Below are 25,627 nucleotides of genomic sequence, written 5' to 3' on the forward strand. Positions count from 1 at the left end.
ATTTAAACATTTAATTAGCTTTCATAAAAAGGATCTGCCTTTTCACCCATTGAGACATTTATTTTATTTGGGGTCACAATTTTCTGAGCTAATAACAGAAATATTAATGAGACCATTTCATTCACTTTAAACTGGAGAAAAATACAAAAAAAAAAAAAAACCAGTCTGCAACTCTGCACTTCTCTCCGGGTAGCTAATAGCGTTATTACGTGAGTCAGAGTGAGTTAACTCAAGAAGGAAATTAGAAAAGGGTTGATATTGTTTCAGTGCAACCAAAGACAATAATTCTGCTCCACGTTGTTTTTCCCTCCTCGTCTCAATTCACCGCCTGTATTAACCAGCAAAGCTTCATCTCAATCTCCAAACTGGAAGTTAATCATAGCGTCAATTCCCCTGATCAATGCTACAATCAGCTCAATCTGGTCGTTTTTCTGTACTATATAACAGCCGCTCCATCACATTATTTGTAGCTTTGTCTTTAATTAATTGTAGTGCAGTGCTTCTCTAATGGACCACTGGATCGATTTCAGTCCCTGTTAGTTTTTTCAGGCTTTAGTTTTCACTTTTGTATTTTCAAAGTTAGAAAATGTTTTATTTTAGATCATTATTATGTAAAAAAAATCTTTTTACAAGTGGCTACTTGAGAATTTTGTTGTAGAAAAGATAAAATCTCATGTGATGCATTGCTTGCTGAATTTTCTGAATGGCATACATAAATGATATATTAGACATATACATTTTTTTGCATCCCAGTGCATGTGATCAGTTATTTTATTATGGTATTTAATATTTTGCCATGTTTCAAAGCATGTAAGAGGTAGTGATTAGTCAGATAAATGGGCAAAGCACCACAATATTTGTGTGATTATCAGATGTTTAAAGCAGTATTACCAACAAATTCTCATAATTCTCATAAATTCTCTAAAACTGACCCAATCCGCTCAGTGTATAGCAATCATTATAATAACGATTCTACAATCGTTATTAGATTACTACTTTTAGATTGGAAGGAATAGAAAAAATTAGGGAGTTACCAAATGTTCTTTTTTGGCCAATAAAGGGTTAAAGCTCTGAGAGCCACAGATATTTAGATATATGTATGTATGTAGATGTATGTAGATCATCTGAACGTTCCCCCAGTGTGTTTCTGTTAAGCTGTCCTTCATATGTTAAGGTCCTTCATTTATTTGAGTTGATTCAACCGGCTCAAATCTTAAATGGACAGTATATATTATTCCACCCGGAGTAATTTAATTAGCGAGCCGTGGCATGAGTGGCTGTCACGGTTTGATTGTAGTCGCTCCAGAAGAAATGTGAACGTGTAGTAAATGGAGCTCATTAGCAGCGGTAACCTTCAATGTTCCCTCGTTCATCTTTCGGTTCTTAGTCATCCCCATCAGGAGGTGCTGAACTGCACGCAGGTTCCAATCACGGGTGTAAATCCAGTTTCCCACCGTGCCCTATCCTTATCCTCAGTGCTCCCACCTTTCATTAACACATGGCCGCGGAAAAGCTGCCCGATGACTCATCAGGGCTTTTTTTCTCATCTTCTTCTCTGACAGGGCCTGACTGGACGCCCTGGTGATGCTGGTCCTCAAGGCAAAGTTGGACCTTCTGTGAGTGCAAGGTTTTTTTGTTTTTTTTTCATGATCTGATAAATATTGTAGTTATTTTGTGTTTGAAAATCAAAAAAAATATCCCACTCAGCGTGAACCTGGATTCTGTATTTGTTGTTGTTGGTTGTTTTTTTGTTATTTTAATATCACATGTGGTACAACACAGGGAAAAGCTTGTAATTTTATCAAATGTTGCTCTCATCACATAATGACTCATAAGTGGTTACATCAAATTGAATTGCGGGAGATTTATCCACTAATTATCCGGCAGCTTCACAAGGGCCGCTTGCTTTAACAGCCACATTTGGTTCAGAGCGCCTTTTATAGAAAACTACCGGGTTTTCAAGATTACATCCAAACTGTCAGAATGTTGTACCGCAGCATGTGGATGACATGAAACAAACCTACACCACTACATTTTGAATGTAACTATGAAAACGCCATTCCCAATTTGGGAAAAATCTATAAAGCCACTGCAATTATTGAGTTAAATAAATCAAAAACCAATCAGTTAATGACTCAATCAAATAATCCAATAACTCAATCATCCACACAATCAATCACGTTTAGTGATTTTTTTCAAGTCAAGTGACTTAGCACTGAATTAGGAAATATTTGTCATGTGAGATTCGAGCCGAGTTCCCCCACCAACACAACACACACAACCTTTATTGATTAAGAGCCACGCTGAAGCAGTGCGTCGGTTCAAATCGTGTGAGGGTTTCACTTTGTGTGCCAAAGGGATATATTTTCACATGTTGGTTCACAGATTTCTTTGCTTTTTGGGGGGTTGTGACATATTAGAAAATGAGCGCTTGTTGGCAGATTAAGCAGCTGCCTCAGATTTGGACTGTCTGACTGAGATCTGGCACGTGGATAGAGTGAATATGACAGAGAATATCTGAGTTGAAAACACGGGGCATTTCCTGGCTTTCCTACTTTATTAACCCTCTGTGATATATTCATTTACTGTTTGTTTAGAAGTCGTTTGAAACAAAAATAAAAAGTCAGTTGTATATGTTAAATTTGTAACACAGGGGAAATTTATTTGCCCCTTCTTCCTGAATATCGTCACCCACATAACCCAGTTATCCCCAAACTATGTTCATCATGAATTATTCCTCTATTATAAATGTTTATGTTGGGAAATTGGATTTTTGTCTGTAACTGTTGTCTGGACTTTGCTTTAACAGGGAGGTGCTGGTGAGGACGGTCGCCCCGGACCCCCCGGACCGCAGGGGGCCCGCGGACAGCCCGGTGTTATGGGATTCCCTGGACCCAAAGGAGCAACTGTAAGTACAACATAGTTCAAAAAAGCTTATGTGGCAAGTTTCTCAGTATTGTACTTTGAAATACTGTAGGTACTGCACATGTCCATACATCTCTTAGAAAAAAGACTGCGTATCTGAATTAGTTCCGTCCTATTTTTTACTTTGTACTTTATTATTTTTAGTGAAGTGAAGAAGTTGAAACTAAACGTTTTGAAAATATTTTATACATAAGTACTTCTACCACCTCTTCTGCAGGAATGTGGATGGTGTAGTTAAATATATCCTCTATATCAAAAATATTTCCTACTGTTCAACATATTGTGACATTTCCGTTATATATATATCCTGATATTTGAATTTGTCCAGGCTCGAAATAAACCCTTCCTGGATGGAAAACACAATGTACTGCTTTTTCAGCAACATCTATAGTGCAGCATAGCAGTAATACCCCACTTGATGTGTGCCACCACATGAACTCTGTGTTCTCTCGAAATAAGTGCCGCACCGATCAGATCAGCTGTGGCATTTTGTCTTAAGTGCTGCATTTTCATCCTGTTGGTTTTTTTTTTTGTTTTAGGGTGAACCTGGCAAGTCTGGTGAAAAAGGACTGCTTGGAGCTCCGGGTCTGAGAGTGAGTTTACCTTGTGTGCACGAATCATCTGACAACAACCTTTGAATACTCTGTAACAATACACTTTAGGTTATTTTGTTTTTTGTAACATTTTACAAGTCATCTTTTCACTATTTGACTGCTATTTGTAACACACTGTGCACACACGCTCATTTAAATGCATTGAATAAGCATAAAGATTCACAATAGAAATGTCTGCCACAAATGTGATAACTACTAGTTATGTCATGATGTTGGCTAGTTTAATGTTAGCCAGTTTTTAATGTTACTCTTTAATGTCATATCTTATGTGATTATTGGCAAACTATTATTGCGACAGGGACTCCATTATCTCATTACACTATCAGCTTACATATTACATTTGAAATGGCCACAATGATTACATTATAGGCCATTATTCCATTATTCCATTATTCCTTGTTACAGCCTGTTTTGGAGTATGCACCATTTAGAAACCAGATAAACAAAGCAATATAGTGATTGTCACAATGTATAAGAGAATAACTTCAGAAGTCTCACATGTCTGCATAGTTAATAGCATCACCTTTGGCCCAACTGATATCTATCTATGTGCTGTCTCCTCTCCTCAGGGTCTGCCTGGCAAAGATGGAGAAACCGGTGCAGCCGGACCCCCAGGCCCTGCAGTAAGTATCTCTATCTACCTCCCATCCCGCCTTATATAGCTTTCGACACTGATATTATCGTCCTCTTTGATAAGTCTGCACTTAGAAGCAACCTTCAGTATCTCCATTTCCCAGACTGTCTCTACGATTGCTCTATCTGGGGGGGGGGAGAAAGACAAAAAAAAAAAAAAAAACTCCTTGACACAATGTCCGTACATCATAAGATGGCAATATTAACTCATGAGCGCTCAGCTTTATTTGAAGGTTTTCTATCGACGTGTGTTTCACCTGAGCAATGTTTGAATGTCAACGTGTAAGAATTTAAATCAGTTATCAGCAATGAAAAAATATAACAAACCACAAATTGAGAATATGATTGTATTTTTTTTTAATGGACTGGGACTTTGATTTTTAATGGTGAATTATGTGTTTAGGGTCTTGCTGGAGAGAGAGGAGAGCAAGGACAGCCGGGTCCCTCAGGCTTCCAGGTAAGTCTGCCTGATCAAACTTTTACCTCGTCTGACCTCTTTAAGCCTGCGTGGATTTTTTTCTTGATTCACCATCATGCCACTGCTCTTACATTGAAAGACCAGAAATTGTTGTTCAAATCACACCGTTTATCAGTGGCGTTTCCTCAGTGACACTGAATATAGAAATGTGGAAGACGTCTGAAATCCACATTAGAGTGAATCAGATCTGATATTTCTTTATGAGGCCCACAGCTGGAAGATTACAGTTGTTGGTCAGAACAGTGCAGGGTAGTAAAGGAAAAAATATATGTACACAATATAATGTATCAATTACACAATAAAGAATAATATACACAATATAAGACGAAACATACCCAATATAACGGACTCATTACTGAGCTTTAAAATACCCCTCAAAACCCACCTGTTCAAACTTCCTTTACCCTAAACTCTTATTTTCATTGTTACTTTTTAATTTTTTGGTTTTTGCTATTTAAAGCGTCTCTGGTTGTATAAAAAAGTGCTCTATAATTTTGATGTATTATTATTATTAATATTATTCTTTATAAATATCCAATAAAGAAAGAGCACATTGTCAGATAAGATGTACCATATTGAATAACACACATTTTATAATAATATACTTTAAATATAAGATAGTATATATACACATCATACAATAATGAATGTACAATATAGTCTAACCCCAGTATAATATAATATATGAACCTCATAGAACAGCTCTGGGATTACAGCTGCAGTCATTGTCACCAATACATCGTACCAAAACGTTGTACTTCAGATGTTGCAACTGTATTTAGGAGGACGGGGAAAATATTGCATTTCTACCCAGTGAACAACTTCCAGCTTTAAATTAAGTCAAACTGAAGTGGCATTATTTCTATTGCTGGACTATAAAATTATGAACGCACTCACCAGACATAATGAAAACACACAAGACGCAAACTATATGTACATCAAAGCAACAAATGTACTGCATACATCAGCATATGATGATCTAGTTAAAGTATTTTATTTTTACTTAGGGAAGATGGCACTAGGTGATGGTGTAATGTGGTAATTAGTGAGACATAAGAGATTTTTAACAAAAAATGTGTAAACAGCAGCAATAATTGTATAAAAGTTGTAACTGATCTCGACCAAATTCCCTGATAACAATCAGTAGTAGAAGTTAAGAGAATATCCCCTTATGTATTTCTGTGTTTTCATGATAGGGAAACCTTCTGAGCTATCCTAACCAAACACCCAGACTGTTCATCATGTCAAAAACTACCAGAAAGTAGAGAAATGAAATTGCACCTACCAAATGCCGACAGCTCAGAGGACCGTTTGACTGGATGTTATCCAGAGATCTAAACAAATCAAAGTTGTGAACACAAACAAAATTTGTGAAACTTTTACATTGGAACAAATTTGAACTCTTAATGGAGAAATCACATGCTTGAAAGTAATACTCAGTATCTAGTGTTACTCTTGATAGATATTATACATCTTATTAATTTTTATTGATACAAATTTATCTTTTCCTTTCTTCTGTCACCACTGGCTTGATTTGGTATGTACACGTCTCATAATCATAAATGACCATTTTTGACATCGAGGAAAAAATAATGTGGGGAAATAGTGCTTTGCACTTATACATAATTCATTATGGCCCCGGGACTCCTTATATAGAACTATCCAAACACAAACAAAATTCACCAGCGTGTCACACATTTGTAAGCTTAATGAATTAAATATATTAAGCAGTAATATTATAGAAACACCAGACATTGAAAGTTAAAGTTATCTTGGGAAAAAGGGAAGAAGCAACTCACCCATTGTACATCTTTTGACAATTATACAGCCATAAAATTAAGCTGAATCCTCCGGTAGTACAAGTGTTGAATACGCTGTACGTATTCAGCGCTCAACAATTACCTTACGAGTTGCTTAAGCTCAGCTGCATGTGGTGCTACAATGACTCATGGATGATTTTATTGGACAAAGATAAATTTAACTGCATAGACGATGTGCTAGAAACACATAAAATACAAAGTGTGACTGCTGCAAGCAGCCAAGCAGGAAAGTCTTTAGCTTTCTACTCTCTGCCCTCAATAATAAAGGTCACTAATTGTTATAGTTTTTCCTGCTCTCCTTTTTCGCAGGGTCTGCCTGGACCTCCTGGCCCCCCTGGTGAGGGAGGCAAGCCTGGAGACCAGGTCGGTGCAGCTTCCAATGATATGTAGTACATAAGGTCACACGACACATTATAATTCACAACCTGGAAAAGAAATGTCTGTGAATATGAAGAATGTCGTTATCTAAATTGCCTGCCAGTGTCCTGTAAAGAGGTTAGGTTCAATTTAAAGCTTCAGTGATTACTTATTTTCTTTATCAAATAGTTCATCAACAGAAAAATTAATTACCAGATATTTTATTAACGATTCATTTGCTTTGAGTTTTTGAAATGAATCACCGGCTCCGTCAGTCTTTTATTGAAGAAGTGAATATGTTTGATGTTGGACCTTCGATATGTCTGAAGCAAAGTGTTGTTTGATGTTTTTTCATTACACAATGACAGGAAAACGTTTTCAGAAGATTACTCGATATAAAGAAAATTAGATACAGCCTTATTTTTCACCCCCCTGACATTATCGGTGTTTTTCTTGTTAACATTTTTTTTCTCCTAAAACGGGCTGAAGATTGAGGAAACCTAGACTATTGTGTTTGAATAGTTCTTTTCAGTTAAACTGTTGCTATTTATCTGCATGCAGGAAAAACTACAATGATATTAAACTGAATGAAACACTGGTAGTATAACAACCTCACTCAGACAGAGAAACAACAGCTATAAGTTATTTAAAGAAAAAAACAATAGGAAGTTCCGAGCAAATGTTATTATCACACAATTTTTACCTCAACTTAACTTGATTTTCTGTGTCTGTTAACACATTTTTGCTTTTTCTAATTCCAGGGTGTCCCTGGAGAGGCTGGAGCTGCCGGTGTCACTGGACCCAGAGTAAGTTCACAGTCCTAATTGCACCTCGTCGCTCCGTATTATCAGACAAGCTGCTGATTGCCTCTGTGTCACTGCTCAGGGTGAGCGAGGTTTCCCCGGAGAGAGAGGCGCCGCTGGTCCTCAGGGTCTGCAGGGACCGAGAGGTCTGCCAGGGACTCCTGGAACTGACGGACCCAAGGTGAGTCGAGTGACCCCGAGAAGAGACAAGAATTTCACACTATTAAATGTTGCTCCCTGAGCCGCAGCTGCACCTCTCGCAAACGAGTTCCTTTGGTGCTCGTGCCAGATTTCTAAAATTGTTATCACACGCAGCTGTAGAACTACAGCGATCAGTGCATACGGTTGAATATAATAATGACCTGAGGTGCGTGTGAGTGCGGCTGGGCACAGTCTGTGTTTTACACCAAAAAGTGTGTAAACTCCCCGCTTTAGCAGTTAATTTAGTCGATGCAAGCTTGTGTGATGTTTACTGTCTGAAACAAAATCTTTCATCACTTTTATTGTTGCTGTTTTATGAAGATGAATTACTTTTCAGGTCCCTCATTGGCTTAAGACAGCAGGTTTTAAATTAATAACGTTGGAAAAACTGCCTCTTTTCCTCCCTTTGTAAATGTATTTATTTATTTTTTAGATTGCAAACGGGGTTATAAGTGCACAATTTTAGGTCACAATGCCGAACATGCTCAACTGGCTATGCTATTTCAAGCATGTCTCCCAAATGGAATCCACTAGACTCCCTAGTAGGTTATTAGGTTGGACTCTCTCTCATGGGCATCGAAGTGTCGGTCGCCCACATATCAACATCCTGCAAACTCTTGCTGGAGACGTAGGAACCCTCCTTGGCGACAGCTGCAACATCCCAGCAGCCAAGCGGCTCGTCGAAGATAGAAAAAACTTTGAGACTTTTCCTATCTGCCCCGCAAAAGCGACCAGGCAGACCCACCCTCGGGTGGAATGACTTTATCAAGTACAAGTACATGAAAAAACATATGGAAAAGCGTACTCGTGCATGAACTGAAGCAGTTTTAAGGAGTTCATAAACTGTCGGAGAGAGAGGTTAAACATTTTTCACATTCGCACAAGTAGGAGCTCGGTCTATTTTTGTTAAGCCACATTCTCACTATCGCAGTCATTTTAGCACGACTGAAGAAAAAAGGGCTCAGAGCGACCGCAATTCTCACTGTTGGTTTGTTATCTGGTCAGATTTTAATCCCAGTTCATAGGTTTTCATCCCTTAAGGTCAGACGGGAGCGGATAGAAAAGCTGAGGATTATAGAGCTGACAGGACTGTTATGGTAGTGGTGCAGGGGGAGGTGGAGGAGGAGGAGAAGGAGGTGGAGGAGGAGGAGGAGGAGGAGGAGGAGGAGGAGGAGGAGGGCCAGGCTGACAGATTCTAGATGGTTTCTGAGGAAGCTGTAGAGTCATTTCTGTTCATCTGCCCCTCTTGTTCCGGAGTATTCAGAGCAAAAATGTCTGCTGCAGAAATCACTGCTGATAAACCTGGACCTGGACCTCTTGAAAAAAAAAAAGAAACACATATTTAAATCAGTCTGCATTTGCTTTTTACAGTATTTTGAAATACATGTTTTCCTCTTTGAAGTCAGCAATAAAGATAGATCCAGGCAAAAAAATTTAAATAAAAACCTCATCAATTATCATCAGTTATTATTTTTTTCTGCACTTCTAAATTCAAGCCAGCAAAAGAGTTGCAATATGATGCTACTTTATATTTAATTAGATTTTCTGTGTGATTGAAATTACAGTCAGACCTGTTCATGATAAAGTCAGAATCCATGAATTCAATCCATCAGATTTTTATCCTACCGTCTGTGACGTTACAAGAAAGAAAAAAAACAGAGGTGGCATGATACTCTTGGTGTAGTTAAATCACTCTGACTGTATCCTATCTCATCCTTGCTCTTTTAATTCTGACCCGTGACAGGGAGCAACTGGACCTGCTGGTACTGGCGGAGCTCAGGGACCCCCTGGCCTGCAGGGTATGCCCGGAGAGCGAGGAGCTTCTGGCATTCCCGGACCCAAAGGAGACAGAGTGAGTCATGACTGCAATGATATGTCCAAAATTTTATTGTAATACGTTTCAAAAATGTCATTTTTGTTGTGTTTTTTTCCTGATGACACCGTTTTGCTTTTTTTAATCCTCTCAGGGCGACCTTGGAGAAAAGGGACCTGAAGGTGCTCCTGGAAAAGACGGCGGGAGAGTGAGTGACTGTGATCTGATTTTGGTTTTCATGAACGACGACAATACAGAATCACAGCTGTGCAGTGGTTAGTGTCGTCACGTCGCAGTGAAAGAGTCGCTGGTTTGAACCTCCTGGATTTCCTCTATGGAGTCTGTACTTTCTGCCCGGTCTGTGAAGGAGAACCCATCCCGTCTGTAGCCCACCTTTTGCCCTGTGTTGGTGGGGAGCGGCTCCAGTGTCCCTGGCTATAAGAATGAGGAGGAGAGATGAACAGTAATCCTCCTCTTCAAAAGTTTTGAGTCTCATGTTTTCTATCTCAGGGTCTCACTGGTCCCATTGGTCCTCCTGGCCCTGGTGGTCCCAATGGTGAGAAGGTGAGTCACATTTTCAACAAATAATTTCACAATTTGATTGATTTATTTTCTTTACTTCATCATTTATTGTAGTAAGACTTTTTATTAAGTGTAGATTTACCATTGACATTGCAAGGCATTGGCTCTACCGAGTGCCCGTCAATATATGTAAGTCTGAAGTAGCTGCTGATGGCTTGATGCTCTTGTGTTTTGTTGTAGGGTGAATCTGGTCCTGCTGGCCCCTCTGGAGCTCCAGGTACCCGTGGTGCTCCTGTAAGTATGACTTATCTTTGTAAAAAAATAATATATACAACTAATCAAATTACAACATTGTTACTTTGTCGCCCAAAAAGATCAATTTGTCATTAACTTTCTGTTTCTGATATATTTCCATGTTAAGTTCACAGAGGATTCCTTTGAATAGTTTTTTTTCCACAAACAAACAGTTTGAAAGTCCTTAAGTCTGAGCTTTTGTGTTTTAGGGTGACCGGGGAGAGACTGGACCTCCGGGACCTGCTGGTTTTGCTGGACCTCCTGTAAGTTGAAAACTTAACTGAACAACTGTGCACGCTGGAATTAAGCATGCTGGCTGTGTTAAAAACGTGTTTATGTTAAGAGGCATCTACTTTACATTATAAACAAAATTATATATGTCTAATGTACTATGTGCTACATTCAAACTATACTAAATGTATCAATGAACAATTGAGAATAACTTGTGTTTTTTCATATAATTGTAAATAATTGGTGGCTCGTTGGGTTGGCCAGTAGAATTCAGTGTACGCACATTAAATTAAAAGTTACAAAGCATTAAACTTTTATTGTCATAAACCCCAGTATTTCCCAAAATGCAGCTTTTAGAGAGGAGGAACTGTAATCATTTAACAAAAGAAAAAAAGAAAAAGCTTCTTCTACATAAAAATAGTGAAGAACTTTAAATCCAATATTGCTTATTCTCTATATTAAAAAATAAAGATATATGTGTAGTGTTAGTATTGAACTGTAAACTGACAGAAGTATGTCTGGAATAATATATTCTCAAATCTGCAAAAATGGACCTTCCATTTCATGCCTCAAGCTTTTGCCTTGGCTTAACTCGACTTAGTGTATTCTGAATACACTCGTTCATTCTGATTGTCCCAAAGACTTCAGAAAAACATCACAAACAAATATTTTTTTAACAGCTTCCTTTCCCTTCCCTTCCTTTCACTGATATATTTGTAACAACACAATTTATCTTTGTTAGGCAGCACTGCGATTAATTACCGAATTTGTGTCAGGGTTGAATAACACAGCAAGGAGTCCAAATCATTTTCGGATCACGGCTCAAAGACTAAGAAAACAAATTGTCCCTGCAAAGACTGAAAGCTGAAACAGACACTGCACAAAAAAGGGCGTTAGAGCCCTCGTGATCCCAAACAGGTTTTGTGTGTGAACAAAATTAAAAGTCATGTTGTTGATTGTATTTCTTCAAGATCAGAAATAATTTGATGCCGCTAAAAAGGGAGACGGTGAAACTCAATCAACTGTTGAAATAGGTGATGATTACACATTGATGGAGGTGGCACTTAACAAAGTATCTGTACTTTGTTACTTTATGTTGGTAGTTTTTTTTTGGGAGGCTCAATTTGTCTGAGGACTCTTTACTTCCACTCCCTACATTTGAACAGAAATGTCCTTACTTTATCCTCTTACATTCAAGTTACTTTTAATTTGGTGGGATGCTGGTTGTTTTATAAACAAAAGTTTTTCTAAAATTAAAGCTTTTAAATGAAATTCAGTGTTTTTTTTAATGATATACAGCAGGTTTCTTTTATTATCTTGATTCAAATCAGTAATTCAAAACTATCATACTAGATAAATCAGGCTCTATCGTTGTCATTTCTAATGATTCACTAATGTATTCACATATATTTTGGATAGACGTGAGACACAGTAGTTACAGTGTGTACATTTGAATACATGTATGTGCATAGAACTGTAATATTAATGTTGTTTATGTTGTTATACTGTATCCCTTCCATAAGATTCACCAGAGTGCTATAGAGTTTTTCTTAATGCAATTATAGTACAAATCTTTGTAATTGTAATTTGCAAATGTAATCTAAGAGAGTGACAGAGCTTAGTAACAGTAGTTGTACTTGAATACATTTGATCATCCTTTCTACCTATGCAGTGTGACTGGCTCTGTAAAACAGTGACAAGTGAACGCACCATATATTTTATAGAAATGACGCCATGTCTCTTCAACAGAATCAATATTCCTGCCATTAGAGTCACATTCATTTTCCCTTTTTAGGAACTGTCACATCCAGAAAAATCGACATTTATGCTTTACTGACTATTTTCTCTTTTTACTCTCTGTCAGGGATCTGACGGTCAGCCCGGTACTAAGGGAGAGCAGGGAGAGTCTGGACAGAAGGGAGACGCTGGTGCCCCTGGACCCCAAGGACCATCCGGTGCCCCAGGACCTTCAGTGAGTGTCGCTATGATCTTCCACAGTGTGCCTGCAACCATGCAACTCCTTTTTTGGCCTCATCTAAAGCCAGAATAATGAGGCCTTGTGACGAAATACTTTAACCTCACACTGTGAAACAATAGGACGGACAGTCACTGATCCTGAAAACAAGAAATAGTGTCACAACACAATATGATACGGTCAAATCAGCAGAAAAATTCCTCCTGATTTGCTCTGTGTTGCCAGTGACTGCTGTCCTTGCCAGAAATTGTGCTAGAGGAGGCAGATTATAAACAAGCTCAGGCAAACATCCTTGTATTAAACATAACACATGGTGTCAATCAGTAACATGCATTATTGTCTGCTTTAGGGTCCGACAGGTGTTTTTGGGCCTAAAGGTGCTCGTGGTGCACAGGGACCTTCTGTAAGTCACCTTTTCCAATTCTTCGAAAATATCCCCTAAGTTTGCCTGAACACAAATAATGAGGCATGATTTCCCCTAATTATTGTTTCTCCTTTAGGGTGCGACTGGATTCCCCGGAGCTGCAGGCCGAGTCGGACCCCCCGGTCCCAACGTGAGTCCTGATAACGTGATCCTACAGCATGCATCCGTGCAAACCGTCAAAATACACAGATGCTAAAGGAGAACGATATTAATTACCATTGTATAGGTCATTTGGCAGCCGGTTCTGGTTGCATCCTGCTTTCGCCCAGTTGGGATGCCAAGTTGAATAAAGCGGTGGATGGATAGATGGGAGGATGGATGGATAAGTTCTAGGACTATTGAATACCTTCTGGTTACACTGAAAATAACTAACCTTTTACCAGTCGAGCAAACAATCCTTTTAACTTCTGAATCGCTTCCTGATTCTTTTGAATTAACTGTACATTTTCTTATGGGTTGATGCTGGTGTGTTCTGTTTTTCTGCAAGTCGATGTTCCTTCTTGTCAGTTCTTTTAGCTTGAAAATATAAATAACTAAGAAAACCCACATTTGAGCAAAGCATTGTATGTATTAAATTAGTTCAAGTTTTAATTTATTTGCCTAATTATATTATATTTGAGCGTTTCACAATACCTTTTAAAGTAAAGGAATATCCTTAGCTGACCCTTGTGGGTGATACATATCAATGGAAGCTATATAAAAGGGTTGAAACTGATTTGTGCAGAAGAATTGTTCACATGAAAGAATGAAGTGAAGCCAAGCAGATACAAAAGTGCTCCTGTTTCTAAACGCCACCTGACTTGTTGTGGACTTTTAATTTGCAACAGTGAAGCACGTAGTCTTGGTGGTTTAGCACCTTCATGCTACCAAAATAATATGTCTGGGAACAGAAGGCGCTTATTTATAATATCGCTACAGACTCGTGAAAGGAAGTGGAACATATTGTGAGAAACCGGTCTGATCCTGTGAGACGGCTTGTGGATACAGTGCGTGTTATCAGAAGTCTCTCAAAGAGATACAAAGGTTTATTACAGTAACAATGATGCAACTTTTCTCTGCATCAGGGTGCTTGTACACACTTTACTATATTGTATTCAAAGTATGACGTGTCATCCTTTTCACATTTATCAGGGTAATCCTGGACCCGCCGGTCCTGCTGGCCCTCCCGGTAAAGATGGACCTAAGGGTGTAAGGGGAGATGGCGGACCCCCGGGCAGACAGGGTGACGCTGGACTACGAGGCCCCGCTGGAACTCCCGGAGAGAAAGGAGACGCCGGAGATGATGGTCAACCTGTGAGTTTTCCATTCCTTAATCATTGTCCTCCTCCATCTGACACTCAAGACACTGGCTTTTACATAATCAGTAACATCTTGACCTTGCACTGCTCGGAAAGCCACTCGAGATGCCCCGGCACCCACATGCTCAATATTTCGCCACTCGAGAAAGCCACTCTGGAGAGAAGAAAATGATTAAATGTGGTTGTTTTCTACATTTATGTCGACTTTTGTGCGGCTCTGTCAGCTCAAAAGAGCCAATTCCATCAGTAATGGACACACTCTCTCCATTAATACATAGAGCTGTCAGTATCCATCACCCACTGTAATAGCAGACCGCGACACATGACAGCACGGGGCAGCACAGTCCTGTGACAGACTGATGACAGTACCCTGAGCTTTTACCTTGCCTACACACACACACACACACACACACACACACACTATAAACACGTGACAGGCTCTATCAAGATAATAGTATGCAGCACCACGTATGACGGCCTCCTCAGACACCAAGACAGCTGCTCAGTCGGGACCCGTCGTTCCAATAGATTACACGTATGAAATCTTGAACCTCACCTCAAAGTCTGTCCGCCGTGCGTTGTGCCTCGGGTGTCACCAGGAGTCAGGTGTTGGTTGTGAACATGTGGCAGAGCGGGCTTGCGATGTGCGGTGATGAAATAAACCAGAGGCGTGATGGAGAAGCTGATGTTGAAATTACCAACTGAAGATGCAGCAAAGGACAGAAGACATAAACCGCAGGTCCTCGCAAGGCGAAACGCAATATCCGAGAACAGGAGATGGAATGAGCCGTTCCTCGAATGCAACACTTCTTTGATTTGTTTTGTTTTGTATTGCGTTGTGTTGAGCATTTGTCAACACCGCTGATGACTGAAAGGAGTCTTTTTCAGTTTCACTGAGCACCTCACGGCAACAACAAACCAGTAGAATAAGCACCGCTGGCTGAGAAGAAGTGTGTCATACGGCAGTTTAAAGAGTAATTCAAATGAACATTTTGCAGATTTGTACAGTTGTATGTGGGGTTTTGTTTTGTTTTAGTTTTTTTTTATTGACTCTACCTATATTTGGTTTGGGTGATGCTTCATGACTGGAATTAACATGCACATGTGAAAATGTATTTAAAAAAAAACTGGTGTCAGTTTGTTTGAGCTCATCACAACATTTATTCTCACAGTATTAGAGGCAACACTTTACTCTGTTCATGTCTATTTCACTCGGTAAAGTTGGTTCATCCCTAATGACTGACAAAGAAAATAAATATGAATCAAATAATGCCACTTTTGCAGTGTGTTAACTGTAGTTCTGCCATTTGTCTTACCCCTCAGGGTCCTCTCGGCCCATCAGGCCCTGCAGGATTGGCTGGTCAGCGTGGAATTGTCGGTCTCCCCGGACAACGTGGCGAGAGAGGCTTCCCCGGCCTGCCTGGACCTTCTGTAAGTATTCACCTTTCAGTTGTTTACAGCCAGGTTGTTTATTTGTATATGTCACATGCAATATGCACAGCAATATATATTCAAAAATGATTATTTTGCATTTGTTCTTTCTTATTCTTACTTTCTTTTTTGTTGGGTTTTGTGGGGTGGGGGGGTGGGGGGGTGGGGGGGCGTAAATTTCATACACCCCTCACATCAGTATTCAAAATCTTCCAAAATGTATTTTATATGAGTTAATTGTCATTCAACAGCAACCAGATAGTTTGTCTCATGTTTGTGCTGCATAATTGTTTGAATTTGAATTTGTTTTCTCCATTTTCGATTCCAAATATTTGCCCTGTTGGAAAAAATAGTCATAATATATAAGACAGTTCATAATATAACCTTATAAGCTTAAATGTTAAAAACAGACACAACCCACTGCACTGCAGCTAAATTGAATATGGTTTTTTTTTCCACGAGGTGCAGTGTGTTTAGCTCTTTTTGGCATTTTGCATCTGAATTGTTCTTATATTCTATGAATCAAATAACTAAACTAAATAAACCAGAACACAACTTGCACCATTCAATGAGTGAACTACTCGTTAGCAGCAGCCAGAAGCATTTCCCAAGTGCATTTCAGAAAGGTTGTTTAATTGCTTTATGATTGCAAAACTGCTGTAAATGACTTGTGTGTTGTTATTCAGCATGAGGTGTTTCTGTTTTACTGCTGATGGTTAGATTGTCTATCAGCTTTAAACAACAAAGGAAGCTGTTTACTCCATAAATATTCATGATTCTGCCTGAGGAGCGGAATTTTTTTGTGTTCGCCACTCAGTACAAGAGAAAGTGTAAAACCTGCCCAGCATCTCAGAACTGTTGTCATTCAGCTGGGGTCTAATTGGATCACAGACAGACCGCATTGCTCATGAGCGGGAGCTTTTCCTCGTCGATGTGCAGCATGACATGTGACAAGGCGCCTCCCCTGGTTACAGCGCCCACTATTTGATATGTGACATGTGCCATGTCGCCTACTTACAACATCTCAGTGGGTTCGTCCTCACCATTAAATATTTATCAGTACACATGACAGGGATGCCAGGAAATGAACAGCAATGCCAAAATCAACCAGGAATATTTTGAGCACCGAAACAGTCAATCTGTTCCTTTTTCTTCTACAAAACTGTCTTTGTCATGAATCTTGATTTTGTTGTTTAGCTTTAGGTTTAAGTCTGGACTTGAGAGCTTTTTTGTCTTGAGTTTTTTTTCCAGTGCAGACATGGGTTTTGTCAAGGTCGCCATCTTGGATTGATGAGAAAGATGGACGGATTAACACTTTCTGCTAATATACTCTTGTGTGCTCGAGAGATAGTACTTCATACCGAATTTTCCTCCTTCAACAGCTCTATAAAGTACTGCATTAGTATTGTATGTGTGATCAGATGTTTGCTGGTTGCTTTTGAGAAATGTGCTGTTTTTCATGTTGGTTTGAAACCTTTTTTTTTCTTTTCTTTGGTTTAGTAAAGATAGCCACCAAAAGCTCCTTGGGACAATAATGTTTCTGATAAATGTAATGATTCATGTCACATATCACGTATAAAGTAGATGACATGCTGGACCTTGCAGCTCTATCGGACTGGACATAATAGTTTCTATTTGTTTTGTCTCGTTTGGTATTACTACTGCAACAGCACATCATCAGTATGGTCTCATTAACTCAGCTCATGTTCACTGGTCACCTCTCTATATCTGTATATCTATCTTTACTGCTGTGTATCTCAACCTGTGAACACACAGCATACAATGTCAGATTTGTATTTGTTGAAATTTCCTTTAGAAACGTGTTGTGGTTCAACCCAGTGTGTAATGTCTCATTTACAGAGATTTCAGTCCATATCTGATCTCTGAAGCTTTCACCAGGGAATCACAGGATTAGTCTGTGTTTCTGGTCACTGATCAAGGATATCTTTATTATCCCGAAGGATAACTTGTACGCTCAGCAGTCACCACACAAACATCAGAGAAGCAAGACTGCGTGTTGCCATCACCCATATCATCACAGACTTAATGTAATGAGCCTTTTCCCCTCCTCTCAGGGCGAGCCTGGTAAGCAGGGAGCTCCTGGTGGCAGTGGAGACAGAGGACCCCCTGGACCTGTAGGACCTCCTGGACTCACAGGACCTGGAGGAGAGCCTGGCAGAGAGGTCAGACTCCCTCCCACACACACCATATGTGTGTGTTGGGGTTCACGTTTGCTACGTTGTGCAGAGTTTAGAAGCCCCGCCAGCGCCAATAAAATGCACCGCCATTTACGTCATATGGATCCGCATTGTGTTTGCACCGTATCGTTATCGCGTTTTGTTGGAGCGGGGAATTCATTATACAGCTGATCTGTATTCAGTAGGACATCTGGCTTGGCGGAGGTGGAAACTATTAACACTGGATGTTCTCATGCCATCTGACAGGGAAACCCTGGATCCGACGGTCCCCCTGGCAGAGATGGTGCCACTGGAATCAAGGTGAGAAACACGTCGTCGCACGCTGCTCCAAATGTGGATTATTTAATCAGTTCTGCCAAAATCCCTCAATAGTTAGATTTATTTCCAAAATACTGAAAGGTTATTTAAAAAATGTTAAAAGTAGTGTTAATTTAGTGATGTTAATGAATTATTGTTGATGGTAGCTTTGATTCAAGTACTATAAATGTGATATAAAACCAGTCCATCAAATCCTATCTATAAATTTACATTGGATCAGCTCCAGACCTCTATGACCCTAAGTTCAATAAGGGACCAGTGCTAAAAAGTCCCAAAAAAATTATTCTTAGTTATAAAACTTTGGTCCTGTATTCACACTATCTGTATATCTTTGCTTGTATTGACTTTTTCACCTTCTGTCCTGCAGGGTGATCGTGGAAACACCGGCCCTGCTGGTGCCCCTGGCGCTCCCGGTGCTCCTGGTGCTTCCGGCCCCGTTGGTCCCACCGGCAAACAAGGAGACAGAGGAGAGCCCGTGAGTAATGTTAACACATTTAATAATATCAGTTACCTAATATGATGAAGTCGAGTGATGTCACATTTATTCCTAAAGCACACTTAAAAACATTACTTCACCCACAATGGAGTGAAATTAAAGTAAAGTAGGGCTCAAAAAAAATATATTGCTTAATATCCAAGATAAAACTGGATTATATATTGAATATTATATAAAAGGCACGATAGAATTATGAACCTCACAAAGCAAAAAGCTGGCAAAACCATGAGAATAACCTCAGAGTTAATATAAAGTGACATTTTTAGAAAACCTGCTGTTAAAGAGTCCAGTTTGTTTGGCATCATGAGATTTATATAAATTGATTTTTTTTTTTTTTTGTCGTTTGAAAAATAGCTTATTATCTGCTAATAACTATGGAGGAAGATGTCTCAAGTGTTTCGTCCTTGACTGACCCGAATGTTTAAAAAAAAGAAAAAGTCGACTCTGTAATTGCTTTTCATATCATGTAACATTCATTCTGTGTGTTATGTTATGTTAGTGAAAGCAGTTGACTATTGTAGGAAGATTTTCTCTTTCAATCCAAATCCAAGCATTTCTGACCTCTTCGGTTACACTGATGGAAAATGGCCCTTTCATCTCAAGTAGCTTTAATCACCGAGATACAAACTGGTGTGTTAACAGGCAGATTGCTGCACAAATCCCCCGGTGAAATAAGGACAAGTTGGTACTCGGGTGGTGCGCAGATTGAATCATATCTGATTAAAGGAAAATCACAATGCTGGTCTTTAAAAAAATATAAATAAATAAGAGAATACCATATTTAAATCCATTTTGGTCCTCAGTCCTCAACCCTGTTGTGTGTTTGATTTTCAGGGTGCCCAAGGACCCGCTGGACCTTCAGGACCTGCTGGAGCCAGAGGAATGCCTGTGAGTGTCCTCACACCGTGAACACACTGCACAATTGTATATGATCTACACACACATAAGTGAACACAACTCTAGTTTAGCTGTTGCAATCAAGTGAAATCAAGCCGAAGATGTCATACATTAATTCAAGTTTTCCTCAAATGTTGCCTTCAGGGACCACAAGGACCTCGTGGTGACAAGGGTGAGGCTGGCGAGGGTGGTGAGCGAGGACAGAAGGGACACAGAGGTTTCACCGGTCTGCAGGGTCTCCCCGGACCTCCTGTAAGCATTCAAACTGCATAAATATATTTGTAATGTTTTACTGTTTATTGTGAGCCTGAATCTAAATAACAGATTGTAATCTATTACAGTAGTACTTACAAAAGTACAGGCGATCTTTAAGCGCATGTACAGATTTGTTTAAACTAAAAAAAATTGTGACATTTGCATGTTTTCTGTCAGTTTTGTGCGAATCGGCCAGATATTTGGTAGTGTAATTGTCATGTAATGATGTCTTTATACTGGAAACTTTTCGACAACTTAATTTACAAATCATTTAGGGAGTCCCTTATTAGCATGTTTGAAAAGGAGTCTTAATTCATCCCACAATTCAGCAAAGAAATGTTTGCTGGCATTGTGCTGAGAGGCATGGATTCATCCGTCCCCCCACCAGTTTTTTTTGTGCTCAGACTTTCTTCAGTTGCTTTTGCTGTTTTTCACTAATCAATAACTACTTTATGTATATTTTGTGTGGGGTTTTTTTTGTTTTCAATTTGCTGGATGATTGGATAACTTTCTCCACCGACACGTCAAACTCTACGAGATAGCATTTCATTTTTGTGGTTGCGGGCCACTTGACTCTGATTTTCCATTGTTAATACAATAACACATGCAAAAACCATCATTTACACACTCTTGTGTGTGTCGCTATGATTTTTTCCTGCAAATGAACAAAAAACTGAAAATGCAATCTGTGTGGGGCACAGATTGCAATAACGTGTAAGGGGCATGCAAATACACGTTATTATTTGACATCTTTCTAAATCAAGCCCTCATTGTGGTGAATTGATTCTTGCTTCGAATACATTTCCCTCGTTATGATTCTTCCCGTGCTGACTGAGGTTTAATCTGTCTTAGGGTCAAGCTGGAGACCAGGGAGCTACTGGACCTTCAGGACCTTCTGGACAGCGCGTGAGTACAAACCTGCCAAAGAAAACCCAACCTCAAGAAACCACTGAGAAACTATTTGGATTTAAAAGAAAATGCATCATGCCGTTTCTTTGAAGCTGAAACTCTCCGTCGTTTGTGTATGCAGGGACCACCTGGACCCGTTGGCCCCGCTGGAAAGGACGGCTCGAATGGTCTGCCAGGGCCGATTGGACCTCCTGGACCTCGTGGGCGCTCTGGAGAGACCGGTCCTTCTGTGAGTAACAACACAATTTTATAAAATCAGTTCCGTGTGACGATACTCTCAAAATGTATGAAGATGCTCTGCATAATGTGAAAAAACCTCTCATCTGTATTACGTTCTCATAAGCAATATCATCTTCACAAATGTAAAACCGGCTCAGATCGGGAAGAGATGCATCCTGAAAGTCCTTGAAAGAGACGAAGCCTGACTGAGCAAAAACATAACAAATAGCCTCTTAAGCATCCGCTCGCAGCTTTACTGTTCCGGGATATAAAGTGGATATATTTGTGTGAAAAACACTCGATGTGCTCCGGTGCCGTTTCATCCCTTCATTTCATACATCATATGAATTCCAAGTGCATTTCCTTTTAGGAAGTAACACTCGCGCAAATAGCAGAACATGATGCAAAGCTAATATTTGAGCAGGAAAAATGTTTTTAAAATATCATGTTTATAAATACTACGTGCTAAAAAAAAAAGAACATCACTATGTCATTCATATACTTACCTTGGTAAATTTGAGATTTTGCAACTTGGGATGACACATTTAGGTCTTCAAACAATAAACATTCATAGGACTTTTTAAAAAATACAGTTCAGACATATTTTTGACATTAAAAAAAAGATGGTTTAATGGAAGAATCATCCATTTTAAAACTTTTATGACTTCTCAAAGTTAATGAAATGCTGTTTTAGGTCATAGATATAAAGTAAAGCCAAGTATATAGTATAAAACTGATCAAGATCATCCAATTTAAGAATTCATAGTGAAGAAAATGACTTTCATGTGGTGCATTTGTTGTTCCAACAATATATATAAAAACACGCACACATAATCGCACAGTCAGTGATTGTCAGAAATGTGAAGAAAGGGAGAAGTTACCAAATATGGCAGTCGCCCAATAAAGAGTTAAATACATTTATTCTCAATGCATTATTTGGTGCGAGGACCAGTTATTAATTATTAATATATTCAGACAAAAAGCAACTCAAAGGGCTTTGAATACATTAAAATGAAACATTAAGGGACCAGAATTCATTACAAAGAAAGCTAAAAGCAAGACAAATGTTAAAAACATCCCGGAAATTGCTTTTGAAAAACAGAAGTTCATATCAGAAACAAACAAAATTTTCATACATGGCCTGATATTAACTGGCATTTATTTATAATTCCCTGCGATAAATAAGTGTCCGTGAGAGATAGATTGTTAAAATGTAAAATACTCAAATTCACCGAAGAACCCTAAAGAGCACACAATAGTCCCCACTGTGGTTCTTTTATTAACACTTATATTGTGCTCAAACAATAAATTGATAAAGTTGCACTTAATTCTATAAAAAAAAAACTAGAAGAATAATCCACAATTAATAAGAAGTAACAATAACAGTGATTTGTGAGTTAGAAAACGTGTTCCGTAACCCGTCTGAATTTCTTTCAGGGTCCTGCTGGAAACCCCGGACCCCCTGGTCCTCCAGGTCCCCCCGGCCCCGGCATCGATATGTCTGCCTTCGCTGGTCTGGGTCAGACTGAGAAGTCCCCCGATCCTCTCAGGTACATGAGGGCCGACCAGGCCGCCGGAAACCTCCGTCAGCACGACGCCGAGGTCGACGCCACGCTCAAATCTCTCAACAACCAGATTGAGAACATCCGCAGCCCGGAGGGCTCCAAGAAGAACCCCGCTCGCACATGCAGGGACCTGAAGCTGTGCCACCCTGACTGGAAGAGCGGTGAGTGACGCCTGGAGGAATTGGTCAAATTGGGGTGAAATGATAAAGCACACAGCTGCGATAGCAGCTCCGGAATTTTTTTAGTTGTTTTTTTTTTAAGTTTCTGAGTTCAACGTGATGTCGTCTGGGACGATAAGCTGCTGAGGGAAACATAAGCGTGTTGCAAATATCACTCAGTGATTAATGATCAGCAGCTTTTTAGTGAGAGACGAGGGAAGACGTGAGGGAAATCCTTCAATATGGTTCTTCTTTCTGTTTGTAGGAGAGTACTGGATTGATCCCAACCAGGGCTGCACAGTCGACGCTATCAAGGTCTTCTGCAACATGGAGACCGGCGAGTCCTGCGTCCAACCTAAACCCACCAGCATCCCTCGCAAGAACTGGTGGTCCAGCAAGAGCAAGGACCGCAAACATGTCTGGTTCGGAGAAACTATGAATGGAGGATTCCACGTAAGTTGCACCAGTGAACGATTTTCCAACTGTTTCCTCGAGTTCTGAAACAATAGAAACACTTGGGACATTTCCGATTCTTAGTTTCTTTAGTTGAGCTGTATTTCCAAGCAGAAATGTCGATGTCACATGACAATAGACCTTTAACTGTTATCGTGGTCTTCTCTTCTTCACCTCCGATCTAATACAGTTCAGCTATGGTGACGACAGCCTGGCACCCAACACTGCGTCCATTCAGATGACCTTCCTGAGACTTCTGTCCACCGAGGCCTCCCAGAACCTCACCTACCACTGTAAGAACAGCGTGGCCTACATGGACGCCTCAACGGGCAACCTGAAGAAGGCCGTGCTGCTGCAGGGCTCCAACGACGTGGAGATCAGAGCCGAGGGCAACAGCCGCTTCACTTACAGCGTGATGGAAGACGGCTGCACGGTAAGGCTGCGAGAGCGCCACCAGACACAGCGAGGAATAGATTAAACCTACAGGGAGGGAAAAGACATGACCGCTCACCACATGATTTTAAGCATTTCCTTTTTAGGCCTTCGATTTCAGCAGTAGTTTAATGGATTTCATAAGCTTGATCAATTTCACCACACTCTATTTTTTTTGTGATAAATGTTTTTATTATGTTTTTGTTACGTGAGACAATCTTACAGAAGAAATACAGTCAATAAGGATTTCACAGCACAGCGTCACTTTTGTGGTGTAAATATTTCTGCTGCTTTTCCACTGGTTTCTCTGGTCTTAACCAGCGAACGGCAGATATGAAGTCACGACAAGACATTTCACCGCAATTGTTCTTCTTTCATCCAGGACAGGCCAAGATTAGGGTGTATTTATACTTGAGTCTCATAAGTTCACACACGGAATTAATCCGACCGAGTGCCCGTTTTGGAGATATAATAGGTCATTCCACAAACCGTGTGCTCTCCTCTCTCCACACAGAAACACACGGGACACTGGGGCAAGACAGTGATCGAGTACAGATCGCAGAAGACCTCCCGTCTGCCCATCGTGGACATTGCCCCCATGGATATTGGCGGAGCAGATCAGGAGTTTGGGGTGGATGTCGGGTCAGTCTGCTTCTTGTAAAGCAGGAGGGACTGAAGAGGAGAGAAAGAAACGAAGTGGCAATTTGAAATAAATAAGCAAAAGAAAGAGGAGCACGGAGGAGAGAGAAAGAAAGAAAAAGAAAAATCAAGACACTTTTTTTTTTTTTTTTTTTTTTTGGAAATGGGACTTTTTTTCTAAGTAAAAAGTGCTTCTTTTTTTTTTCCAAGTCGAACTCCGTAGGATATCTGCACTGAATGGCACCAGCAACTGTCATTTGTGATTCACCCAGCTCGGCTCTCCAGTCAGCTTGCCCCCCCACCCCCCCTCCCCTCACCCCTTCTTACTCCCCCAACTATGGACACTGCATTCCCCACATCTCCCCCACTTTACCCTTTGTTGTCAGCAGTCTTACCCATTTATCCATGACCAAGAAGGAGGAAGTACGAGGAGAGCCCAGGAGCACACCAGGGAGCAAGAGAGAGAGAGAAAAGTGTCGGCGTTATTTATTTATTGTTTAGGTTTGGGTCCCAGGTGTGGTAGGACTGTTGCTTCGTAGAAAAACAGCCCACTTAAACATATTTAATAAAAAGAAGAAAGAAAAAAAATAAAAACCCACCTAGTTTTTCTCTTACTTCCTCCTTTTTCTTTTTTTAAATCACCCCATCACTCATGTAAGTCATCCACTAACTAATACATATCTTTGAAACCAAAAAATTCTCTGTGAATAAAGTGCAGGTGTTCTTATTTCTACCACCACAGTGTGTATCAAAGATTACTGTGTATTATAATAAAGTCAATGGTGCTATTGTTGTAAAACTGTTTGTTTTTTTGTTTTGTGTTTCCTAAACAATTAGATATTCACATGTAGTTACATCTCTATGTATATATGTATGTGTGTATACATATATATATATATATATACAGCTTCTTTAAGATTTATGTTTCTACTTTGGCCAACAGTCCCACAAATTTCCCCAAGAGTTTTTTTTTTTTTTTAAATTCAATTTGTTTATGGCCAACTTAAACCAAATGCATTTAAATTTTTTAATTTGTTTTGGATTTATTATTTTTTAAACTACCTCACCCCCCCCCCCCCCCCCCGCCCCCCCCTCAAAAGAAAAGCTAACAAGCTTTGTCCCCTTTGAATCTTTGTTTACAAACCAAAATATTTCAGAGAAATATCCAATCCTGCCCCCAGTTACTGTCACTGCAGACTTCTTAAACCCCTCCAACCCCCCCTCCACCCCCCGCCCCCCCACCAAGCTGCCTACCCCCCTTCACACAGC

At 39.8% G+C, this 25,627-nt stretch overlaps 1 protein-coding gene across 4 annotated transcripts in view; it reads left to right on the top strand.

The window, feature by feature from the left end:
* Positions 1–25,154, top strand: part of col2a1b (collagen, type II, alpha 1b) — a 50,528-nt gene extending 25,374 nt beyond the window's left edge. For all 4 annotated transcript variants that reach the window (XM_080460745.1, XM_080460743.1, XM_080460744.1 and 1 more), the window contains 29 exons: positions 1,563–1,616; positions 2,810–2,908; positions 3,465–3,518; positions 4,109–4,162; positions 4,576–4,629; positions 6,780–6,833; positions 7,589–7,633; positions 7,713–7,811; positions 9,576–9,683; positions 9,799–9,852; positions 10,155–10,208; positions 10,407–10,460; positions 10,670–10,723; positions 12,556–12,663; positions 13,016–13,069; positions 13,167–13,220; positions 14,222–14,383; positions 15,712–15,819; positions 17,895–18,002; positions 18,264–18,317; positions 18,703–18,810; positions 19,666–19,719; positions 19,873–19,980; positions 20,836–20,889; positions 21,014–21,121; positions 22,549–22,837; positions 23,100–23,287; positions 23,478–23,720; positions 24,234–25,154. In XM_080460745.1, coding sequence (XP_080316871.1) covers positions 1,563–1,616; positions 2,810–2,908; positions 3,465–3,518; positions 4,109–4,162; positions 4,576–4,629; positions 6,780–6,833; positions 7,589–7,633; positions 7,713–7,811; positions 9,576–9,683; positions 9,799–9,852; positions 10,155–10,208; positions 10,407–10,460; positions 10,670–10,723; positions 12,556–12,663; positions 13,016–13,069; positions 13,167–13,220; positions 14,222–14,383; positions 15,712–15,819; positions 17,895–18,002; positions 18,264–18,317; positions 18,703–18,810; positions 19,666–19,719; positions 19,873–19,980; positions 20,836–20,889; positions 21,014–21,121; positions 22,549–22,837; positions 23,100–23,287; positions 23,478–23,720; positions 24,234–24,380 — 2,784 coding nt within the window. In that variant the 3' untranslated portion in view covers positions 24,381–25,154. The remainder of the gene's footprint in view (positions 1–1,562; positions 1,617–2,809; positions 2,909–3,464; positions 3,519–4,108; positions 4,163–4,575; positions 4,630–6,779; positions 6,834–7,588; positions 7,634–7,712; positions 7,812–9,575; positions 9,684–9,798; positions 9,853–10,154; positions 10,209–10,406; positions 10,461–10,669; positions 10,724–12,555; positions 12,664–13,015; positions 13,070–13,166; positions 13,221–14,221; positions 14,384–15,711; positions 15,820–17,894; positions 18,003–18,263; positions 18,318–18,702; positions 18,811–19,665; positions 19,720–19,872; positions 19,981–20,835; positions 20,890–21,013; positions 21,122–22,548; positions 22,838–23,099; positions 23,288–23,477; positions 23,721–24,233) is intronic.
* Positions 25,155–25,627: the final 473 nt, after the last annotated feature.

The sequence above is a fragment of the Lipophrys pholis genome (assembly GCF_963383615.2).
Source record: "Lipophrys pholis genome assembly, chromosome: 4".
NCBI lineage: Eukaryota > Metazoa > Chordata > Actinopteri > Blenniiformes > Blenniidae > Lipophrys > Lipophrys pholis.